The sequence below is a fragment of the Oryctolagus cuniculus genome, chromosome 1 (assembly GCF_964237555.1).
Source record: "Oryctolagus cuniculus chromosome 1, mOryCun1.1, whole genome shotgun sequence".
Lineage (NCBI taxonomy): Eukaryota > Metazoa > Chordata > Mammalia > Lagomorpha > Leporidae > Oryctolagus > Oryctolagus cuniculus.
Genome location: NC_091432.1, coordinates 7467330 through 7491144, shown reverse-complemented (window position 1 = coordinate 7491144; position 23815 = coordinate 7467330). Strand labels below are relative to the sequence as shown.

The 23815-nt window shown below is 44.1% G+C and overlaps 1 protein-coding gene across 4 annotated transcripts in view; it reads left to right on the top strand.

Annotated features, from left to right (window-relative positions):
• The first annotated feature begins 308 nt into the window (after positions 1–308).
• The window catches only part of RTN3 (reticulon 3), a 55467-nt gene continuing 31960 nt past the window's right edge, over positions 309–23815 (top strand). Inside the window, exons 1-2 of one of the 4 annotated variants that reach the window (XM_070069238.1) lie at positions 309–653; positions 15728–15784. In XM_070069238.1, the coding sequence (XP_069925339.1) occupies positions 512–653; positions 15728–15784 (199 nt within the window). In that variant the 5' untranslated portion in view covers positions 309–511. The remainder of the gene's footprint in view (positions 654–15727; positions 15785–23815) is intronic. The other 3 variants (XM_051833073.2, XM_051833074.2, XM_051833075.2) reach the window with 3 other exon arrangements.

Sequence of the window (23815 nt, the reverse complement as noted above, 5' to 3'; positions counted from 1 at the left end):
CCCCCCATTGCCCAAACATCACATACGCCAGCCCTAAAAAACAAGTCACCGATGGCGCCGCGAGCGACGATCACCGGGCAGCAACCCGCCAGCTCCCGCGGCAGCGGTGGGCGGAGCTTGGTGCTTGGCCACGCCCTCTGCGTCTAGTCCCAAGGGGCTGCTCCCCACCTCGCGCGCGCGCCCGCCGCGGCGCGAGACAGGTTCTGCCCCCCTCCTTCCCCGCGGGAGCGCGGAGGGACAGCTCTCGCGCCTGCGCGCTGCGCCGCTGCGCGCCTCCGCTCGGCCGCCGCCCGCCCCCGCCGCCCGCCGGCGGGGCCTTTGTGCGCAGGCGCGCTCGCGCTCCCGCCCTCTAGCTGCGCTCGGTTGAGTCAGTCAGTCTGTCGGAGTCCGTCCGCGGAGCAGGCGTGTGGCGGAGACTTCGCAGAGCCGAGCGCCCGATTCTTCGGTTTCCCCTCCCTCGCTCCCGCCCCGCGTCTCTCTTCGCCCCTCTCCGGCCCTTGCTCGCGCAGCCATGGCAGAGTCGTCGGCGGCCACTCAGTCCCCGTCCGTCTCCTCGTCGTCCTCCGGGGCCGAGCCGTCCGCGCCCGGCGGTGGCGGGAGCCCCGGAGCCTGCCCCGCCCTGGGGACGAAGAGCTGCGGCTCCTCCTGTGCGGGTGAGGCGCGCGGGGGGCCCCCGCCCCAGGGCGGGCGAGCGGGGCCGGGGGGCTGGGGGGCCGGGGGAGGCTCCCGCCCGCCCCCCGGGGACGAACGTTTGGAAAACGGGCAAAGGGGGAGGGGAGCGCAAGGTCGTGCGGGCGGTGAGGAAATAACGGGGTGTGAGGAAAACAGGTTGGGGGCGGGGAGCGAGTGGGCGTTCACGCCGCGGCCCGGCAGGTGGGGGGGGCGCGAGGAAGAGGAGGAGTGCGCGGCGCGGGGGGCGGACCGCGTTCGGGGAGGCCGACGAGCCCCCCGCGGACCCGGGGTGTCTGCAGGGGGGACGGCTAGCAGGGTCGAGGGGGTCGGGGCGGGGGGAGCAGGGATGGGTTAGGATTGTCTGCGGGCGCGGAGGTAAGACGGTTTGCACGGCACGCCCGCAGACAGGTGTTGACAGAAGCAGACACGCATGACGGTCCTCGACATTAAAAATATTTCTGTTTGCCCGTGGGGGAGGATGGGGAGGTCGAACGGCAGCCTTGGAGCCCGTGCCTCGGCGGTTCTCGGCGAGGCCGGGGCTGCGGGGTGAGGAGAATGGAGCCGGGAGCGAGCTGCCGAGGGTCCAAGATGGATGCGGGGCCGCCTCTGCATCGCCGCCCGCCCGCCCGTCGCTGGCGCGCGTGGGGGTGGGGACGCGCGGGCGGTCGCTCATATTCCGGAGGATAATAGAGTCGTGCCGAGCCTCGGACGCGTTTCGGTGTGGTGTTTTCTGTGGGCTATTGTTGATGGCCCTATAACAAAGGGGGGCTTACTACAGGAACGGGGGAGGGGGAGGACCTTCAGACAAAGCAGGGGCTGGGTGAAGCCCCTTCTCCCGTCGCTGTGAACCACCGGGTGGGGGGAGGCTGCCGGCGGCTCGGTTCCCAGGGTACGCGCGCCGGCCTGCTCGGGGGAGCGGCCTGGCCAGCTCCCCTCGTGCTGGGATCCGCACTGCAGATGCTTTCCTGAGAAACAGTGTGCACCGCCGACAGGTGCTGGTTCTTAAAGGAACGGAGCCCGGCGGGGGCGGGGGCGGGGTGGGAGGAGGAGGGGATGTGTGCACAGATAATTTTGCTGTCTTATTTAGTTGCATTACAGGATTTCGAGAGGTTTTAGCATGCCTCATCGTCTCCTTCCGTGGATTCTTAGATTGATCATTCTGAAAGCTGCATTTCCGATCTTAGCGTTACATACGTTGTCTGCGGGGTTTTCTAACAATGCATTTCCACCTATCTGAGGCTTCTGTGCCCTGCTGGGTTTGCCAGCGTGATAGTGGGCATTTCGACAGAGACCCTGTCAGAGGAAGCTTCTGCAGATAAAGGAATGAGGCAGCAAATTTGGAACCCTTGTTGCCTTGAAACCACCAGCGTTCCGCCTCCAAATTTTTGTGTTCTGGGCGAAGGCCCAGAGGAACGGTTTCCTTATAACTTAGAACTCGTTCTTTTAGCTTTAATCACTTGTCACTGCTTACTGTTTGCTTGTCCTTTTTATGTATACCTTTGCTTTTTCTTGTTCTTCAGTTTTTGATTCAGATCTAAGTTTTAGGAATTGGCCATTTGTGCTCAAGTGTTGACTAGTGATTCTAGTTAGCAGGCACTAAAATTTCATTCTAACGTTTATAGCCAAATGGTAGCATGATTTGAGAAGCAACCTTTCTATTCCTTTAATGTGCTCTTACGAAAGAATTGGCTCCCTGAGTAGGCCAGTGAAATCAGACTATTCTGTTCACAGCTATGCCTAACGTACCACCAACACCAAGCAGACCCTAAATTGGCAACACAAATTTGATGATATAACATGTACTTCTGTTTGCACGTATTTCTGTTATTATTTACGCTAGTTGTGATTTTTATTTATTTCTTATTGATTTTGTTTTTGTTTCTGTTTTTCTCAGAGGAATGCTTTATATATTTATGACAAGTGAAAGAGAAAGTGGGAAGGCATAGTTCCCTTAAAAAACTGCCTCCCTTATTTATTTTTTATATTTTTTTATGATAGTGGAAAAGATGCTGAAATTGGATGTTTTGCCAAAAGTACTGGGATTTGTATTCTGACGTAGTGTTCCAAGTACATGGGTTGGCATTAGATTTTCCTAATACTGTTAAATTCCTCAGTATTCATCTATTCATTATTTCTTAGCAAAATTTTTGTCACAGAATTTTTATTTTTTTTTTAAGATTTACTTATTTATTTGAAAGGCAGAGTTAGAGGCAAAGGCAGAGAGAGAAGTCTTCCATCCACTGGTTCACTCCCCAAATGGCCACAACTGCCAGAGCTGGGCTGATCCGAAGCCAGGAGCTTCTTCTGGGTCTCCCATATGGGTGCAGGGGCCTAAGGACTTGGGCCATCTTCTACTGCTTTCCCAGGCCATAGCAGAGAGCTGGATTGGAAGTGGAGCAGCCAGGACTAGAACCAGTGCCCATATGGGATGCCGGTGCTGCAGTCAGCAGCTTTACCTGCTATGCCACAGCACCGGCACTAGATTTTTTTTTTTAAGACTTATTTATTTATTTTTAAAGATCTATTTATTTATTTGAAAGTCAGAGCTACACACACACACACACACACAGAGGTATTCCATCTGCTGGTTCACTCCCCAATTGGCTGCTGTGCTGATCCAAAGCCAGGAGCCAGGAGCTTCTTCCTGGTCTCCCACGTGGGTGCAGGGGCCCAAGCACTTGGGCCATCTTCCACTGCTTTCCCAGGCCACAGCAGAGAGCTAGATTGGAAGTGGAGCAGCCGGGTCTCGAACCAGCGCCCATATGGGATGCTGCCGCTTCAGGCCATGGCATTAACCTGCTGCGCCACAGCGCTGGCCCCAAGCCCTAGAATTTTTATTTCTTAGATCAGCTGTGGACACTGTCACTATTTGCTCTTAGAACAGCGTATGATATATAGTGACACTTGATAAGTTCTTGTTGAATGAAGCATCAAATTTATGAGCTAGAAAGAAATACCTGGACACTTAAATATTCTGTCTTAAACTGTCCACTGCAAATATGTATTAATATTGTCTAGAAAGCATGCATACAGTTTGGTGGGCCCAGTGCAAGCCTTCGTTGTCAGGTCACTACTTGACTACAAGTTCACCTTAAGACAATGTTTACTGTAAGACATTTCATTGCAGAAGCCTTGCCTTCTGAGAGAATGGTTCCTCTGTCTCACAAAGGAAGTGTCTCAGGTTTCTGCACCATGCAAACAAGGTGAAGTTTATTCCAAAATTTAGCTCAATCTTAAACAGATGCTAGAAAAAGCCACTGTGATCATTTTTGAAAATCCACGAGTGCTGCCATCAGCTTGCAGCTTCGTTTTCTTTCACCAAGCTTTTTTTTCCCCTCTTGGCTTTGGTTAGAGTGACTGATCACTAGGTGTCCCGCAGACAGCAGTTGTATCCTGACCGGCCTTCCCAGGTACTAGTTCCTAAAGACAGGCAGTCAGGAGGGGTGACACATGGTGGGCCAGTGCCTTAGGTACCAGTGCTGCCAGCAGTGTAGTGTGCTGGGAGAAGGTGGTCATGGTGGCTTCTCAGATCTGTGCCTTTGAAGAAGACCAAAGACTTTTTTAACCTTTAAAGGGTTGAGGTAAAAGAGACTGAAATATTTAGTGTTCTTTTCAAAACAAGGATTGCCTGGACTAGACGTCAAGTATAGGGACGTGTCTATGGGTATTGTCTGAATTCTTAATTTTAAAAAAATTTTTAAATTTTTATTTATTTGAAAGAGACAAAGAGGTCTTCATCTGCTGGTTCATTTCCCAAATGGCTGCAACAGCTGGAGCTGAGCTGACCTGAAGCCAGGTGCCAGGAGCTTCTTCTGAGTCTCCTGCATGGATGCAGGGGCCCAAGGACTTGGGCCATCTTCTGCTGCTTTCCCAGGCAATAGCAGAGAGCTGGATCAGAAGCAGAGCATCCAGGACTTGAACTGGTGCCCTCGTGGGATGCTGGCACTGCAGGCCAGGGCTTTAACTCACTGTGCCAAAATACTGGCCACTATTGTCTGAATTTTAAAAGTGCTTCAATTTACTGTTTAAATGGCATTGAAATGCTATAAATTGCTAGAGTCTGTTCTTTACTATTGTTTTTTATGAGAATCATAATGCCAAAATAAAGCCACAGTTCATATATCTGCTCGTGGAAACTAGCTTGCATGGTCCCAGTATGGAGTTTCCCAGGTTGAGTTCCAGGCATTTAGCTTTTTCCTGGTCCAGTCCTGGCTGTTGCAGCTTGGAAAGTGAAACAGCAAATGAAAGATTTCTTTTGATTGATCTCTCCCCCACCCCCAAGTCACTCTGCCTTTCAGGTAGATAAATCTTTTTTACAAATGGAGTTAGGATACATTGTGAAATGTTTTGTCAACATGGAAACAGGCTTGATCATGTCAGTATGGCCTGTGAGTGCCTGCTGACTTGGATTGTTTCTAGTCCCCAGAAGAGAAGTAGGAAGTATTTTTCAATACTGTTTTCTTTTGGAGACAAATGTGCAAGTAATTTAACCACTCTGGTCAGATTAAACAGCCAGGCTACCTGTGTTTAACAAGTGCACCTTAGCCCCGAATTGACACCTTGAGGGAGTTGTTTATGAAGTTGTTGCGAAGAGCATCAGTGTTTTCAGTATTAGAGATGTTCTGAAAACAGAGTAACACTGGTGTTACTGTGTTTGTTGAATTCTTCCCTGAGGAAATTATATTAGTCTGAATAGGAGTCACCTATATAATCCTATGCATGTTGCAAGCAGTTTTGTGATGAAGGAACTGGTGACGTGTCTTTAAAGGGAAAAAGAAAGGTTAAGCTTTCTAGGTTTGTTTGAGCCAACAGTTCGTTCTGTAGAGTCACTTGTGTTTAGCTGTAATCCTAGAGTTTACTGTTTCCTTAATTCCGAGCACGATTGCCAAAGCTCTAAGTAATAGCTTTTGTAATATAAGTGCTTGTGCATATTTATTGTGTATTCTTAGCTTATAGTTTGTATTCAACTATATTGTTAGTGATGATTTAGCCTCCTAAGATATACAGACTTGTGGGAAAAAATACCAATTTCATTGGAAAACTTTTTAGATGAAAATTATCAACTTGATATTTTGCCCATGTAATTCACTCAGAAGTTGCAAAAAAAGAAAACCGGACTCTCCTTTTATTATGTCCATTTCTAGCAGCTGTTAATTCTGGAGTTATTTGTATCATAGGGTGTATTATATATGTTTTAAAAGAAATGTGTATGCTAAATACATTTAGTTATAATCTGGATTGCTTGTGATTGCATCATTTTAGTCTTTTACTCCCAAATGTGACTTTTGTAAAGCATGTTACTCTGTGATAGTGCAACTTAACAGAGAATCTTTTTAAATACAGTATATAGTTTGCATTTCCATTTTATACCATAGAGGGATTAGTTATCAATAGATGGCCTGTTCTTGTGATGCTTTTTTTTTTTTTTTTTTTCAAAGAACTGTTTTCTGCAATCAGCTGATTGGCTACTTCCTTTAAGCATATCATCATAACCTAACCAGGAGAGGACATGTGAGCTTTTTGACATCTTCCTGATTGTCAGCTTGTCCGTCAGGATATGTGGAAGGGTGTTCTGAGCAACTTTTTTCCCATAAAATTAATATAGAGCTCCTTTTGTCCTGTTACTTGAAAGCATTTCAACAGTGAGCATTGAATTCATTTACATATGAGATAAAAATATTTGACATTTATGATACCTTAACATTTGTGTATTCCTTTATGGTTTAAGTTGTTTGCCGTATGTTAATGTAATTTAGCAACTGTTCAAGCAGATGTTCAAGCTCATTGCTAGGTACTGTGGAAGGTAGGTAAATAAAACATAGATCATCCTTCTTGCAGCTGTACGAGTATCCAGTTAGGAAAAAGATTTGTATTATGTTTGTCTCTGAGGCAGTCAAGTAGCAATAAAGACATTTTACTGATGGTTACCCAGGCTCAGAGAGATTACAAGATGCTCCCAAAGGTTTGTGGCTGTCAATTTGAGGGTGGGAATTGAACCAAGGGCCTGAAGGTAAAAGACATTTCTCTTTCAAATGTGCATACCACCTCTCTTTAAAATTTAAAACAACATGTGGTAAAAGTGCTTCAGTCACCCTCTTGATTTCAGTGATCAGTTTAATGTAAAAACCTTGATTCCAGGTTCAGTAGTTCCTAAGCCAGAGGTCTTTTTGCACCACAGAAACTCCTCTGGTCAAGTTCACAAGTTATTTTCCACATTTTTAAATCCTGTGGTCACTTTTCAGTCCTCCTCTTGTACGCCTGCCCTGTCAACAGCTGTGGGCATAATCGCCCCCTTTGAAATACCTCTGCATTTGTTCTGCATCCTCTCATTGGATGCCCCTCCTCTGTTAGTTTTTTGTTTAGTAATTGTGATATAAATCATATAAAATGAAATTGACCATATCTCCCTCTTTTTTTTTTTTTTAAGTTTTATTTGAAAGCGAGGGAGAGACAACACATCTTCCACCCACTAGTTCACTCCCAAATGGCCACAACAGTCAGAGCTGGGCCGATCTGAAGCCAGGAGCCAGGAGCTTCTTCCAGGTCCTCCATGTGGGTGCAGGGGTCCAAGCACTTGGGCCATCTTCTGCTGTTTTCCCAGGCGCATTAGCGGGGAGCTGGATCAGAAGTGGTACAGTCAGGACTCAAAATGGCACCCATATGAGATGCCGGCACTGCAGGCAGAAGCTATGCCACAACACCAGCCCCTGATTTTTCTTTTTAAATCAGTTCTCACAGCCTTCTACATCTTAGTAAATGACCATCTGTCCTTTAGCCCAAATCAAAGAAGCATGGCATTGGGGCTGGCACTATGGCGTAGCAGGTAAAGCCACTGCCTGCAGTGCTGGCATCCCATATGGGCACTGGTTCGAGTCCTGGCTGCTACACTTCCAGTTCAGCTCTCTGCTATGGTCTGGGAAAGCAGTGGAAGATGGCCCAAGTGCTTGGGTCCCAGCACCCACGTGGGAGACCCAGAAGAAGCCCCTGACTGGATCGACCCAGCTCCAGCCATTGCGGCCATTTAGGGAATGAACCAGTGCGATAGAAGACTCTCTCTCTGCTGCTTCTCTGTAACTCTGCCTTTCAAGTAAATAAATATTTTTTTTTAAAAGCATGGAAATCATCCTTGATGACTCCTTTCTGTCTCATACAACCATCAGCAAATGCTGTTGAATCTGCCTTAAGGATATATCCAGTCTGACCAAGTCTCTCAACCTCCATTGCTACCACCTTGGTCCAGGCTACAGTCAGAGCACTCATGCCTTCTCCCTTCCCTCTCCTTGGTTTCCACACAGTAGCTGGGGTAGGCCTGTACATAGAAGGTGGATTGCAGCTCATGGACAAAATGCTCCTGTGGCTTCCTGTCACACTCGAAGTAAGTGCTGAAATCCAGAAAATGCTTATTAAACCCTGTAATATCTGGCCCCAACCTCCCCCTTGCTCACCCAGCTTTAGCCGCACTGGCCTTCTTGTTTGTCACACCAGAAACACTCCCCACCTCCGAGTTACGTTTGCTGTTCACTCTGCCTAGAGTGCTCTTCATTGCCATGGACTACTTGTTTATGTGCTTCCAGAATCTCTTGAAACCTAATTCCCAAGGAACTGGTATTAGGAGATGGGGCTGGTGAGAGGCAAGTGGGTTATGAGGATGGAGCCCTCATGGTTGGGATTAGTGTGTCTCCTACCATGGGAGAGCACGGCTAGAAGGCACTACCTGTGAACCAGGAAGCGTGCCCTCGCCAGGCCCTAAATCTTTTTGAGAAGCTCCTTGATCTTTGGCTTTCCAGACTCTAGAACCATGAGAAATAACTTTCTGTTGCATATAAACAACTCAGTTTATGGTATCTTGTTACAGTAGCTGGAATGGACCAAGATACCATATACATATAGCCACGTAATTTGCCCCCTCATCCCCTTTAGGACTTTGTCTGGCCTCACTTTCTAAATTGCATAAAGAAAAACAAAAGGCAGTTTATATTCTCCCTTTCTCGAATGCTTGCAGTTATGAGGCTAAAATTAGGAGCCAGGAAGTCGGGTTTTTCATGTGGGTGGCAGTTGTTGGAGCTATCACTGCTGCCTCCCAGGTCTGCATTAGCAGGAATCTGGAGTCAGGAACCAGCATCGAACCCATGCAGTCTGATAAAGGATGCCTGTATCTTAACCACTAGACCACACACTCACCCCACAATCTTAGATTTTGACATGATGCATATTGAAATATTTAGAGAAGGTAAGACATTCTTTGAAATAAATGTAGTTATTTTTTTTTTTTAATATTTGCTAATTTACTTGAAACGTAGCGTGATAGAGAGAAAGGGAGAGACAGAGATCATCTGTCTGCTGGTTCACTCCCCAAATTCCAAAACAGCCAGGGCTGGGCCAGGCCAAAGCTAAGAGCCAGAAACTCCATCCAGGCTTCCCTCATGGGTGGCAGGAACCTAAGTACTTGCTAAGTACTGCTGCCTCCCAGAGTATGTGTTAGTGGAAAGCTGGATTGGAAGCAGGGTTTCTGGGACTTGTACTGGCACTCTGCTGTGTGGTGCTGGTGTCCCAAGCGGTGGCTTAATCTGCCGTGCCACAATGCCTGACCCAAAAAGAAAAATTTTAATTCTCATAATCCCTCTACCGAGAGAGTATCGTTGTCCCTTTTTCTTTATACATGGATGTGTATATTTACCAAAATGAGATCACATTATTTAAATCACTTATGTAATGCTTTTATTCTGTGTACTATGGACATATATAAATACATTGTCATCTATAACACAATTTTTAGTGAATGGTGTCCTACTGTATAGATATAACAAAACTTAGAGTTATCAGACCAGTTTCGTTTTTAGAAAACAACACTTTTAAAGAAAATTGTGATAAGCAGTCTTTTAACCACATTCTTGCTCAGATGACTTTTTAAAGAAGTTGATTTCAGCTTTTTTTAAAATTTTTAAATAATTAATTTTTTTTTTTTTTTGACAGGCAGAGTGGACAGAGAGAGAGACAGAGAGAAAGGTCTTCCTTTTGCCGTTGGTTCACCCTCCAATGGCCGCCGCGGCCGGCGCGCTGCGGCCAGCGCACCGCGCTGATCCAATGGCAGGAGCCAGGAGCCAGGTGCTTTTCCTGGTCTCCCATGGGGTGCAGGGCCCAAGCACCTGGGCCATCCTCCACTGCACTCCCTGGCCACAGCAGAGAGCTGGCCTGGAAGAGGGGCAACCGGGACAGAATCCGGCGCCCCGACCGGGACTAGAACCCAGGGTGCCGGCGCCGCAAGGTGGAGGATTAGCCTAGTGAACCGTGGCTCCGGCCCTCAGCTTTTTTTTTTTTTAAAGATTTATTTATTTACTTGAGAGGCAGAATTAAGATAGAGAGAGAGAGGTCTTCCATCCACTGGCTCTCTCCAAATGGCTGCAACGGCCAGGGCCAATCCAAAGCCAGGAGCCAGCAGCTTCTTCAGGGTCTTCCCACATGGGTGCAGGGACCCAAGCCCTTGGGCCATCCTCTACTGCTTTCCTAGGCTGTCAGCAGGGAGCTGATCGGAAGTGGAACAGCCATGACTCAAACCTGAGCCCATGCCGGTGTCCCAGGCAGATGCTTAACCTACTATGCCACAGCACCAGCCCCTCAGCTTTTTTTTTTTTTTTTTTTTTTAAGATTTATTTATTTGAGAGATGGTTACAGACAGAGGGAGAGACAGAAAGGTCTTCCTGCTGGTTCACTCCCCAAATGGCCACAATGACTGGAGCTGAGCCAATCTAAAGCCAGAAGCCAGGAGCTTCTTGGTCTCCAATATGGGTGTAGAGGCCCAAGCACTTGGGCCATCTTCCACTGTTTTCCCAGATCATCAGCAGGGAGCTGGATCAGAAGTGGAACAGGACTACAACCAGCACCCGTATGGGATGAAGGTGAAGGCTTAACCTGGGCCAAAGCACCAGCTTGGACTGGCTCTTAATTGGAACTAGAATTTCAATAGGGCCATTTGTGCTTTTATCCCCTACCTTCGAGCAACGTCCTGGGCTTTGCTCCAGGGAAGATTGGTTGTTTTTGCCACCTCTGACTATTTTCTTCCAGTGACTCCTTCTTTTCTCTTTGTAAATATGCTTAAGTCACTTTTGCTTTTGAACTTGTCCTCTGCTTGGCGTCCATCTCCATCTCCTACCCATTTTTCAGTCCTTCCCTTTGCCACCCCTGCATCCCACTCAGTCTTCAGTGTTTGTGTCTTGCTTTACTGTTACCATAGAGCAGTCAGTGCCAGGTTGCCTGGTGGAGCCTGATTCCTGCGACCTTTTCCATAGCATTAACATGACAATTCAATGGCATGGCTCTGTGAACCACTCTCTGAAGTATTCTCCAAGTGGCACTGTTTTTCCTTATCCTAACTCCTCTCAGTCTCCTTCACTGGTCCTTCTTTCTTCCTCCCCTATAAATATTATATCTCAAGATTGCTTTGTAAAACTTCTTTGGTTCTCCCTGGGTGAATTCATTCACTCCATTGTTACAGATTCTCACATATAACAATCTATAGTCTTTACCTTTAACTAGGCTGTCCAGATTGTTGAGCTGTCTGTTTCCACTTATCTGTGCTTTAGAAAACTTGTTTTCATTGAAATTTTCACTGAAAATTAATACTATACGGAATTCTTTCTCCTGGGTTCCCCAGTTGGCATTTCATTCAGTCCTCTCAGTAATCTTTGCCTTTTACTTCTCCAGTCTCCACCATCCAGCCAAATGAGTCAAAGGCCAGTCCTTTCTGCCTTGTCAAACCTGTCCCTGCCAGGCAGGACTGCACCCTGTACCAGAGTGCCTGGGTCTGAGTCCCAGCTCTGTACCTGCTCACGTGCACCCGGGAGGCAGTGGTGACGCTGCCCTCCTGGGGGACTTGGATTGAGTTCCCAGCTCCCACCTTTGGCCTGGGCCAGACCCAGCCATTAAAAGCATTTGGGGAGAGTGAATTAGTGGATGGGAACTCTGTCTCTTTGTCTGCCTCTCACGTTAAAAAAAAACAAGCTGGGGGGCATGGGGGCCAGCACTGTGGTGCAGTGGGTTAAAGCCTTAGCCTGCTGGCATCCCATATGGTCGCTGGTTTGAGTCTCGGCTGCTCCACTTCCCATCCAGCTCTCTGCTATGGCCTGGGAAAGCAGTAGAAGATGGCCCAAGTCCTTGGGCCCCTGCACCTGCGTGGGAGACCTGGAAGAAGTTTCTGGCCCCCCCTGGCTTCCGGTCAGCTCAGCTCTGGGCATTGCTCACATTTGGGGAGTGAAACAGCGGATGGAAGACCTCTCTCTGAAATTCCCTTTCAAATAAATAAAATAGATCTTAAAAAAAAGACAATGGTTGGCCCTGTGGTGTAGCAAGTGAAGCCACTGCCTATGGCACTGGCCTCCTGTATGGGTGCTGGTTCAAGTCCCAGCTGTTCCATTTCCCCCCTAGCTCCCTGCTAGTGTGCCTGAGAAGGCAGTGGAAGATGGACCCAAAAACTGGAGCCAGCACCCATGTGAGAGACCCAGAAGAAGCTCTTGAGTTTGGATCAACCCAGTTTCAGCCGTTGGGGCCATCTAGGGAGTCAACCAGTAATGGAAGGTTTCTCTCTCTGTTTCTGCCCCCCCCCCCCTCTTTTTCTCTGTAGCTCTGCCTTTCACATAAATAAGTAAATATTTAAAAATAAAATAAAACTATCCCCTAATGCCTTTCTTCAGTGCCTTAGTTCAAACCATCTTAGCAAGATTATGCTGTACTTTTTTTAAAAAATATTTATATATTTGAAAGATAGCCACACAACAGCCAAGGCCAGAAGCCAGGCCAAGGCCTGGAGTCAGGGTTTCTTCTGGGTGTCCCACATGGGTGCAGGGTCTCAAGCACTTGGGCCATCTTCCTCTGCTTTCCCAGATACATTAGCAGGGAGCTGGATTGGAAGTGGAGTCAGCTGGGGCTTGAACCAGCACCCATGTGGGATACTGGACTGCAGAGTAGGGCTTTAACCCACTGTGCCACAGCGCTGGCATTAGATAACATTTAAAGTCCTTTAGAATCTGGCCGGTTGTTCCTTCACTCCAGAACACCTTCCACTGCCTTGTTCACCTGATGAACATCCTTCAAGACCGAGCTTACCATCTCTTTCAAAGCATTTTCAGTTTACCCTAGGGGCTGCCTCTGCTACATTGTCGTAACTCGTATGGCTTTACTGGTTTGTATTTCTTTTTCAGCTACTTGTGGACACTGAATTTCTAGTGCTAACACAGTGTGACCTAGCTATGTAAAGAACATTATGAATAGCCTTTGTGGATTCAGACCACCATTCTGGGGTTCTACTCCCTGTAGCATAAATAGGGAACATGCATACAATATGGTGTGGGGGTTTTATAAGATTTTATTTTTTTTTAAGGTTTGTATTTATTTATTTGAAAGTGGGAGTTACACAGAGAGAAGGAGAGGTAGAGGTAGAGAAAGGAGAGACAGAAAGAGAGAGAGAGGTCTTCCATCCGCTGGTTCACTTCCCAATTGGCCACAACAGCTGGAGCCGCACCAATCCGAAGCCAGGAGCCAGGAGCTTCTTCCAGGTCTCCCATGTTGGTGCAGGGGCCTAAGGACTTGGGTCATTTTCCACTGCTTTCCCAGGCCATAGCAGAGTTGGAGCAGAAGTGGAGCAGCCGGGACTCAAACCAACATCCATATGGGATGCCAGCATACAGTGTAGGCGGCAGCTTTACCCACTACACCACAGCGCTAGCCCCAAAGATTTTATTTTATTTATTTGAGAGGTAGAGTTATAGACAGAGAGAGGGAGAGAAAGAGAGAAGTCTTCCATCCGCTGGTTCACTCCCCATATGGCCGCAATGGATGGAGCTGAGCCATTCCAAAGCCGGGATCCAGGAGCTTCTTCCAGGTCTCCCACTCTGGTGCAGGGACCCTACCACTTGGGTCATTTTCCACTGCTTTCCCAGGCCATAGCAGAGAGCTGGATCAAAAGTGAAACAGAGGGGACTTGAACTGGCACCCATATGAGAAGCTGGCAGCAGCTTTACCCACTGCCCACAGTACCAGGTCCCTGCAGTATGGTTTTGTAAGTTAGAAACCTCATGTAATTTTGTTGCAAACTATTAGCATTTATCTGTGTTCTGTATCAGAACAGATGCTATTCAAATTGCATGTTGAAATTTTCCAGTGGGAGCGGATGTTAGGTGGAGGTAGAACAGCAGACAGCTGGCAAGGTCATCTGATCTTTTTTGGCGTTGAACTTAAGTATTTGGCTTTTCAGGTTTGCTGAGATTTAAACTCATCGTTTGGCAGAGATTTAATGTTGATGGTAAATGCATATAGACATAAACTCATCTGAAAACTTTTAAAGAGATAGGTAAACCTGCTTCCTTTTAAAAAGGGAAGAACTTTTTTATTTTGTAGAAGTAAATGTGATGCTTTGTTTTAAAATAATTTTTAAAAACATTTTTAGAGTTCTGGTTTTGAGTTAGTTAGTGCCTGCTACCCACCAGATCCTGCCTTTGTGTTAATATGCTGTTGGTTACTGCAGAACTTTCTCGATTTAGTACTCACAAATACAGTGTGGCTCAGTGCTTTAGACCATTCTTCTACTTTTAAGTGTATTCCTGTTATTTATGAAAACATTTGTTGCAAGACAAAAAGCTAATCTGTAAAGTTTGTTATATTTAAGGGAATTTTTGGAAATTTAGGTTTTTTGCATGCCCATTTTCACTCATTTTTTTCACCATTTTTATTGAAAAAGCCATTCATATTCAGGTTGTTTTCTAAAGGTCAAAGCTTATAGTGAAAAGCAAATCTCCCTCCCACCCCAGACCTCACTGTCCCCCTCCTAAGCCCTTCTGTTGCCATTTGACAAATGGGGTCACTGAAAGCACTTGTGCACTTTGCTTTTTAAATTTAACATGTGGGGCACAGCAACACATCGGAACCGCGTGTTTTTCTCATGGCAGCAAAAACACATATATCATTGCTTGGATGTAACTTTTTAACTAGTCTTCTACTGGTGGTTATTTAGATGATTCCTAGTTCATTCAGCCAGTGTGCTTTTGACTATTCTGTTATACATGTCTTTTTCTCTGTCTCTTTTTTAAAGATTTATTTATTTGAAAGTCAGAGTTACAGAGAGAGAAAGAGAAATCTTCCATCCACCTATTCTCTCCCTGGATGGCCCCATTGGCCAGGGCTAAGCCAGGCCAAAGTCAGGAGCCAGGAGCTTCTTCCAGGCCTCTCATGTGGGTGCAGGGGCCTAAACTCTTGAGCCATCTTCTGCTGCTTTCTCAGGCTTATTAGCAGAGAGCCAGATTGGAAATGGAACAGCTGGGGCTTGAACCAGCACCTTATGAAATGCTGCTGTCGTAGGCAGTGGCTTTACCCACTGCACCACAACACTGGTCCCCATACACATTTTTGTACATGAATGCAAATTTGTATGTAGGATAACTTCCTAGAAATATAACTTCTGAGGAAAAGAGCATGTGTGTAGGGCCAAAGGGGGAGATTTTCTGTGTTTAAAATGTTAATATATGTTGCCAAATTAGAGGAGGGTAATTTTAGAAGATGAAAGCATTTTCATGTGGTCTTACAAGGGGGCTGTGTTTTTGTTTTGTTTTGTTTTGTTTTTAATGTTCAGGCTCAACTTTGCATTTTTGCCAATTAGTTCTAAATGCTGGTGTCAGTGACTGACTCCTCAGGGATGCGGTTTGAAATGGTGCGCAGCAGATACCAATTTGTACACAGACTAGCAGAGGAGCACCATCAGTTCTTGAGATTTATGGTGGTTATAAAAGACTGAAATTTCCTCTTTTTTTACTTTTAAGGTGAGAATATTTGACTAAAAAAATTGATTTTAAATTTTAGAAATGGATTTTGAAAATGAAATAAGGTTTTGCTGCCCAAAAGTCAAGTTTTGAAAATGAAATAAGGTGAGTGAAAATAATTGAAAACAAAGATTTGGGTTTTCCCACTTGCTAAACCCAAAGAAATTATGATACTTGGCTCCAGCCCCCGAAAGCTAACTTTAGAATTCTTGTGAGGTTGTCACATTCTCATGCTGTATATTTTCTTTCAGATTCCTTTGTTTCTTCCTCTTCCTCTCAGCCTGTATCTCTATTTTCGACCTCACAAGGCAAGTCTGTAACTTTTTTTTTTTTTTTTTTTGCACATTAATAAAAGAAAAATGTTGAGAAAGAGGCTGTAACTGGGGATAGGAGGCACAAGTCTTCTATTGCCCACTCCCTCAAGTCCCTTAAAATAAAAACTGGTTGCAAGCCAGTCGTTTCTGTTTAGCAGTTTCCAATGAATTTCCTGTAAAGGGTAATGAAATAGAATGAGGCTAAGTGGACTGTTTAACATAGCATAAACATTAGGTATAGTTTTAAATATTTCTTTAAAATTTAAAATGCCCACAGAATTTGGGACAGATAGATTTTGTCGCTCAGAAAACTCCCCACACCCAGAATACATTTATTGATTTGCACTTATGTAACTGGTTTAGTGTGGCTTTAGGGAAAAAAAAAAAATTAAAAAGTGTGCTTCCACTGAACTGCAAAAATACTAACCTACCCTAAAGCATTTTAATGTGAACTTATCTGAGGTATTTCCAAAGAGCCAGGCTAGTTCCAAATTGCCTAAGAACACTGAACAAGTCAGTTGACTTTGGGACAAGTAAGGTTTCTTGTCCTAGAGATTAGGTTGTGGCTTTGTGTTCTTTGTGTGTCAACCAGTGGGGAAAGGAATTGGAGTTTGTCGAGGTAGCACTGCCAGAACCTAAGAAAGCACTATGTGCTTCCTTGATTTATGCTACTAATAAAGTGCTACCTAATTTGTGCTATTGTACTAAGCCTCAAATATAGGTCAGTGGAAAACTCTTATTTAAAAAAAAGAAGAGTAGTTTAAATCACTAGCTATAGATCAGAGAGTTCCTATGCAGACAGCTTTCGTTCTCAGATGGGATTCTCTGGCTACAAAGTCTGGATGCTAGTTTCTTAGACTTTGACCTTACAAGAATAAAAACCTAACATAAAACCTTGTAAGAATAAAAACCTAAAATAAATGTAGTAACAATTCAATAATTTTAATTTAGTGACATTAGAGCCCTCAACTCCTTCATCATATACCTTATATGAATTTAGATATCCTGCATTCTAATCATGACCTTTGAAATCAATATGTTTATGTTAAAAGATAGAAATTTTTGAATGTTACATAGTCACTCAAATATATAAAACATTTCTATTCTTGACATATGGAATCCTACCAGATTTATATTTTTAAGTGTCCCCTTTTTTCCTCATGAGAAATTTAATAATAATAGGCAAACAGGTATTATCCTGCTCTGGAAGAAAAATATAACTTAAATAAGGAATCATTATATTTCCTCTATTGTAAATATTTCCGATTTTTAAAAATACATTCAGCTTCAACTTACTTCCTGCAGAAAAGAGAGTGTCACTATCCTAAATAGCAGTCATGCTCAGCATACCTAATGTATGAAATGTTGGATGCTTTCACGATTATTTTAATCCCTAGTAGCAAAAATTACACATAAACTCCAGAAGAGTGGAGGTGAATAGAAAGGATTTTTCTTAAAACGAATTAAATTAAAACTAATGTTTTAATAGGCTACTAGCATTTGTAAAATAGCACACATTTGCCATTCTTCCTTTTTGCTTGCAAAAATTTTGACCAATGTAGATTCAGGACATTGTTGCTCTAAGAGGCTGTTTTAAAAAACCATATCCCTGAGAGTATTCCAACACAGCCTCTGGTAGTAGCATTTTCTGCATACACCTTGAGTCTATCACTGGCATGAACCCAAATGATCTCTCTGGCTTCCATATCCCTTTGCCATCTAGCCTTGAGGGAATCATGCCTTTTTAAAAAATATATTCAAACCATATTAAGTGATATGTATTAATGATTAAATAGGACATTTTTAAATTTAAGAATGACTTGTATTTTTAATTTATATATATATATATATATATGGTTTTAGGGAGATGCAGATACCAAAAATGTCATGAATTTAGACCAGTAAAGGGCAGTTAAATTTTTCAAAAATAAATTGTACTAAACTGTACTACTCTAACACAGCTACATAACAATAGTAAGTTAATCTTTGTGATATGAATAGATTTGTAGCTAGAATGTCAATGGAATAATCAGTTCCTTCTTGAATAAATTGTACTAAGTAGGAACTGGAAGTCTTTTGCTTATGGATTTTTTTTTTCCATCACGCAGAATTAAATTTCAGCCTACTCTTGGAGAGTTTCAAAATAAGGAAATAAATTATAATGCTATTTTCCTATACTTTATAATAAAGACATAAAGGTACAGAAGAGGTATAGATGTAGTATGTGGCTAATTTTTATTGAGCTTTTACTGTGCTCAGTACTTTATGTGGTCATCTCATGAAAACCTCAGCCAGTTCTAGGGAGGAAAAGTGCTAATCTTTTACTAGTTGAAGAAACTGAGGTTTAAATGGTGAAATAACTCGCTCAATGTCATATAGTGAGTGAAAGACAGACTGAAGACTCCAGATTCTGCTCATAACCACTGCACTTATAATAAAGATCAAGTAAACTAGCTGTGTGAGGGTTTAGAGACATTTTTAGAGATGTCATTTTGAAGTTGTTAAAACCATGAGAGCAGATGTTTTAACTCTATCATTGCTATTAGTGATAGAAATTAGCATCATCTGGGGATGTGCTCCCTCCATCAAATACAAAATCAAACTGAATTTGGTTTCTATTTTGAAACCTTTGGTAAGAGTAGAGGCTGGAAGACTTTTTCTTTAGAAAACATATTAAGAAAAATAGGTGAAAATAAGATTGGAAAGAGAAGCCATCCACCATGCAGAATTGGAAGCACATTGCATTAATGAGTGCTGGCATTCAATTGGCTGCTTAGGCATCTGGAATAGGAAGTTAGAACACGGAACTTTGGGACAAGCATTGAGGAAAATAATTTGCCAGTTACAGCCTTTTTTTAAAAAAGACAAAAGAAAAACATTTTTCTTTGTACAAAAGAGACTTTTTGTTGAGAATCCAGCTTGGCTGCTAGTGTTTGCTGGCTAACTTCCTATTTTGAGGCTGTGGCTGAAAGTTGCTGATACTGTTTTGCACTGTAGTTTGTCTTTCCTTCTTGTTTTGTGAACCTAAGAAAATTCAAGTGTAGGAGAACCTATGCCTGAATATTTCAAGCTTCCTTCATGTGAATATGCATAGTGTATGTATGTGGCAGTGTAACAATGGCTTCTACAAGTTGGCACCCTTTCTTCATTGACGTGTATAGTTTTTCTTTGTTAGCAAGTATTTTTTTTTATTAAAATTAATATGCCACTTGATACCCCTACCCCATATCCAAGTACCTGGGTCTCAGTTTCAGCTCTGCTTCCTGTTCCTGCTAATGCGCACCCTGGGAGGCAACAGGTGATGGCCCAAGTGGTTGAGTCCCTGACACCCACAAGGGAGACCCAGATTGAGTTTCTGGCTCCTGGCTTTGGCCTGGCCCAGCCCTGGCTATTGTGTGCATTTGGGAAGTGGACCAGCTGATGGGAAATCTCTGTCCATCTATCTGTCTGCCCCCACCCCCCAGCCCTTCTGTCTTCCCTCCCTGTGTTTCTGTCACTCTTTTCAAATAAGTAAATATTCTTTAAAAAAAGAAAATACCTACATTATAGATTTCAATATTTTTTTCTGCCAAAATAAACCATCTTTTAATTCCATTTTCTTTTAACTTTTTCAAGTCCCCTTGTGTGTGAAGGGTTTTTTTTTTTTTTTTTCAATTCAAATGTATACTTGATATATGCATAGAATTTACTTCAAAAATTTTTTTTTTTCATTTTTAACTCCCCTTCTTACTCTGCAAGATAAAATACTCTGGGTATAGAGGAGAGAAAATTCTTGCTCAATTCCCATATCAGATTTTCTGTTCAAATGGAGCTTTTGCCTTGTTCCAATCAAAATTTAGGGTTGCTGTATTTTAAAATTAGAATAGAGAAATATTTAAAAGTACATAGCAGGACCACTCCTGTTCCTTCACTGCTGCGTGAACGCTGTGCTCCCGAGCAGGTTCATTTGTGGTGAAGAATGACTATGAGTGGCTGTCTTCTGTGAGAGTTTTATAAGACTAGAATTCTGAAATACATCTCTAATCTTTCTGCTCTTCTAAAACTAATCATATACAGTGAAGTTGTGATTCTCAAATTAGGCTCATCGCCTGGGAAGCTTGTAATACAGATTCCTGAGCTGTGTCCTCCTTGAGAAATTCTGAATTAAAAGATCAGAGATAAAGCCCATAAAATACAAGCAGTTGCTCTTTAGCTTGAAAAGAATTGTAAAAGGTTATGCCAACGGGTATTTTTGTGCTAGGCTGTTAAATTGTTCAACTAAGTCATTCATTGAACCAGGATATGCTTTGATCTTGCTGGTGGTGAAGATCATTTGCTAAAACCTTTGTTCAGGAAAACTTTTATCTTCTAACATTGGCTTACAATTTCTCATACATTGTCTTCAGTGTCTTCGCCATATGGAACCTAACAGTATTTGGTTGATAACCAACTGATTCAGAAGTTGTATCACCCAAAATTTTGAAATAGATTAAAGCTCTTTAAATTCCTTTATTTGTAAATGATAGGAGGGAATGGGTTTAAAACTCTTAAGGGAGGAGTTTTTGTTTGTTTGTTTGTTTGTTTAATTTATTTGAAAGAGTTGCAGAGAGAGATCTTCCATCTGCTGATTCATTCCCCAGTTGGCCATGATGGCCAACACTGGGCCAGGCCAAAGCCATGAGGTTCATCTGGGTCTCTCTCGTGGGTGGCATAGGTGGGTGACATAGGCCCAAACACTTGGACCATCTTCCGCTGCTTTTCCCAGGTCATCAACAGGGAGCTGGATCAAAAGTGGAACAGCTGGGACATGAACCAGTGTCCATGTAGGATGCCAGTGTCACAGGCAGCAGCTTTACCCTTTATGCCACAGCACTGGCCCCAGGAGTGAGGATTTTTAAAAGACATTTTGTGGGGTCAGTGCCATGGCTCACTTGGTTAATCCTCCACCTGCAGCGCCGGCATCCCATATGGGCACCAGTTCTAGTCCTGGTTGCTCCTCTTCCAGTCCAGCTCTCTGTTGTGGCCTGGGAAGGCAGTGGAGGATGGCCCAAGTGCTTGGGTGCCTGCAACTGCGTGGGAGACCAGGAAGAAGCACCTGGCTCTTGGCTTCGGATCAGCATAGCTCCGGCTATAGCGACCATTTGGGGGGTGAACCAACGGAAGGAAGACCTTTTTTTTTCTCTCTCTCTCTCTGTCTAACTCTGTCAAATAAATAAAAATCAAATAAAAAATTTTAAAAAGACATTTTGTTTGAGGAGCACAGAGAGCTTGCACATGCTTTCATCCATCGGTTCATCCCCAGATGCCCACAATGGCTGGGGCTGGGCCAGGGCCAGGGTCAGAGCCAGGAGAGCGAGAAACTTGATTGGTCTCTCTTGCTGGTGGCAGAAACCCAGTCACTTGAACCATTGCTACTACCTTCCAAGGGCTCCATTAGCAGGAAATGAGTCAGGAGTGGAGCTGTAGGTTGAAGCCAGGCATTCAGCTATGGGAAATGAGCATCGTAACCAGGGTCATAATTGCTAGGCCAAACAGCTGGACCCATAATGAGGTCTTTTGATGAGAATTTGTTTTGAATAATGTTGGAAGTCAGCTGGTGTACAGGTAAAAGAGAAGTGAATCGTTTGAAAAAGGCAAGGTGGTAGGTGTTTTCCAAGACATGAAATAATCCAGGTTAATTTTATAGTATATAACAACCCTCAGGTTCCCTAGAGGCTTCTGCCATTTTCCAGGTACTGACTTGGACAAGTGGCCATTAAGTGCCATCCTGACAATTGGAAGAGTCTGTGCTTATGGAGACTATTCTAAAAGGCTTATTAGATCCTGGTCTTTGCTCTGTTTAATGTTTTCATGCCTTTTTAATTGTTTTATTTCCAGCCCAACTTTTCCCATTGTTTTGGCACAAGTTCACTCTGTTTAAGTTTGTTTAGATTTCAGCTAGTCATCTTTTCATTTGCTGAAATTCTGAATATTTAAAATTAAAGTACTGAAGAAGATGCTGCCTTGTCAAATACGTGTGCGGAAAGCTTGATTGACAGTCATGAGAGCTTTCACTTGCATGTCAGTAGTCACTGAGGGAGCACGCAGCATCAGCTGTCCACCCTCCAAGCTTGCCCCCAGAAATGACCCACCCCAATTAGTAACTCAACAAAAGTAGGATTCAGGAGCATGATTACAGTTATTTTTGCATATATAATAGTTACATCTTTTTTTAAAGAATCTTTAACAAAATGTTTGAAGTCTGTCAGAGAATCTTGATGCTCAGTAGAGGACCTGTTGCTGTTCTGATAATAGAAATTCTAATCTAGGTTTTGGGTTTGTTTTTTGTTTTTTTTTTTTTAAGATTTATTTATTGAATTTGGGGCCAGCACTGTGGCGTAGCAGGTAAAGCTGCCACCTGCAGTGCCAGCATCCCATAAGGGCGCTGGTTCTAGTCTCGGCTGTTCCACTTCCGATCCAGCTCTCTGCTATGGCATAGGAAAGCAGTAAAAGATGGCCCAAGTCCTTCCATCTGCTGGTTCACTCTCCAGATGGCCGCAATGGCCAGAGCTGTGCCGATCTGAAGCCAGGAGCTTCTTCCGGGTCTCCCTCACGGGAGGCCTCACTTGGGCCTCTTCACTGCTTTCCCAGGCCACCGAAGAGAGCTGGATGGAAGTGGAGCAGCCAGGACCACTGTGCCACAATGCTGGCCCCTGTTCACTGTTTTAAACACAGTTTCTGGCACATTGTGATAGTAAATATTTGTTGACTTATTACTAATTCATTTTGTTGACTTTTGTCTGTAAAATGACAGTTCTGAATCCCATGTGAAATCTCCATCTCTATAAAACTTTCTTAGTAAAAAAGTTTTATTTTTACTTATCTGAAAGGCAGAGAGAGAGAGACAAACAGCTCTTCCACCCACTGGTTCACTCCTCAAATGCCTACAACAGCAGGGGCTGGGCCAGGCAAAGGCCAAAAGCCAGGAACTGCACCTGCATCTTTCACATGGATGGCAGGGAGTCAAGAACTTGAGCTGTCATCTGCTGCTTCCTGCAGTGTGCATTCGCAGGAAGCTGGATCAGAAACAGAGCCAGGACTCCAACCCAGGCATTCTGATAGGGCATGCAGCTATCCCAAGAAGCATCTTAAATGTGGTGCCAATGCCCACTCTGTAAAATTTACAAGCTGAGCCTTCCCTATGGGGTGGAGTCCATTTTGTTCACCTCAGAGTTCCATTCCTGTTTGAAGGAGGTATTCTGCCCAAACAGATTGTCCTTAATGCCGGTTTATAGGCCATTGAATGTTGTCTGGTAGAAACAATAACTAGTAAGTTGATTAACAATGCAGAGCTCAGATTGTAGACTATTTCTTTTTTAAATGTAGCCAATAGTACTTTTTAAAAATTATTATTTGTTTGTTTACAAGGCAGAGAGAGAAGCATACCTCCCATCTAGTGGTTCATTTCACAGATGCCCGCAGTAGCTGGAGCTGAACCAAAGCTGGCATCTGGAAATTTTGTCCGGGTCTCCCACATGGATGACAGGGATACAGCTACTTTGAGCAGTCACCTGCCATATCCCAAGGCCTGCATTAGCAGGAAGCTGGAATTGGAAGCAGTGCTGGGTCTCCAAACCAGGCATTTCCATGTAGGATACTAACATCCCAAACAGCATCTTAATCACTATGCCAGGTGTCTCCCCCAAATTATTTTTTTCTCTAACACCAAGATTGTAATTATACTATTTTATTTATTTTTAAAAGATTTATTTATTATTTTATTTGAAAGAGCTACACAGAGAGAGGAGAGGCAGAGAGTGAGAGAGGTCTTCCATCCACTGTTTCACTCCCCAAATGGCCTCAACTGCCAGAGCTGCGCCATGCCTAAGCCAGGAGCTTCTTCTGGGTCCCCCACATGGGTACAGGGGCCCAAGGACTTGGGCCATCTTCTACTGCTTTCCCAGGCCATAGCAGAGAGCTTGACCGGAAGTACAGCAGCCAGGTCTCGAACCAGTGCCTATATGGGATGCTGGCATTTCAGGCCAGGGCTTTAACCTACTGTGCCAC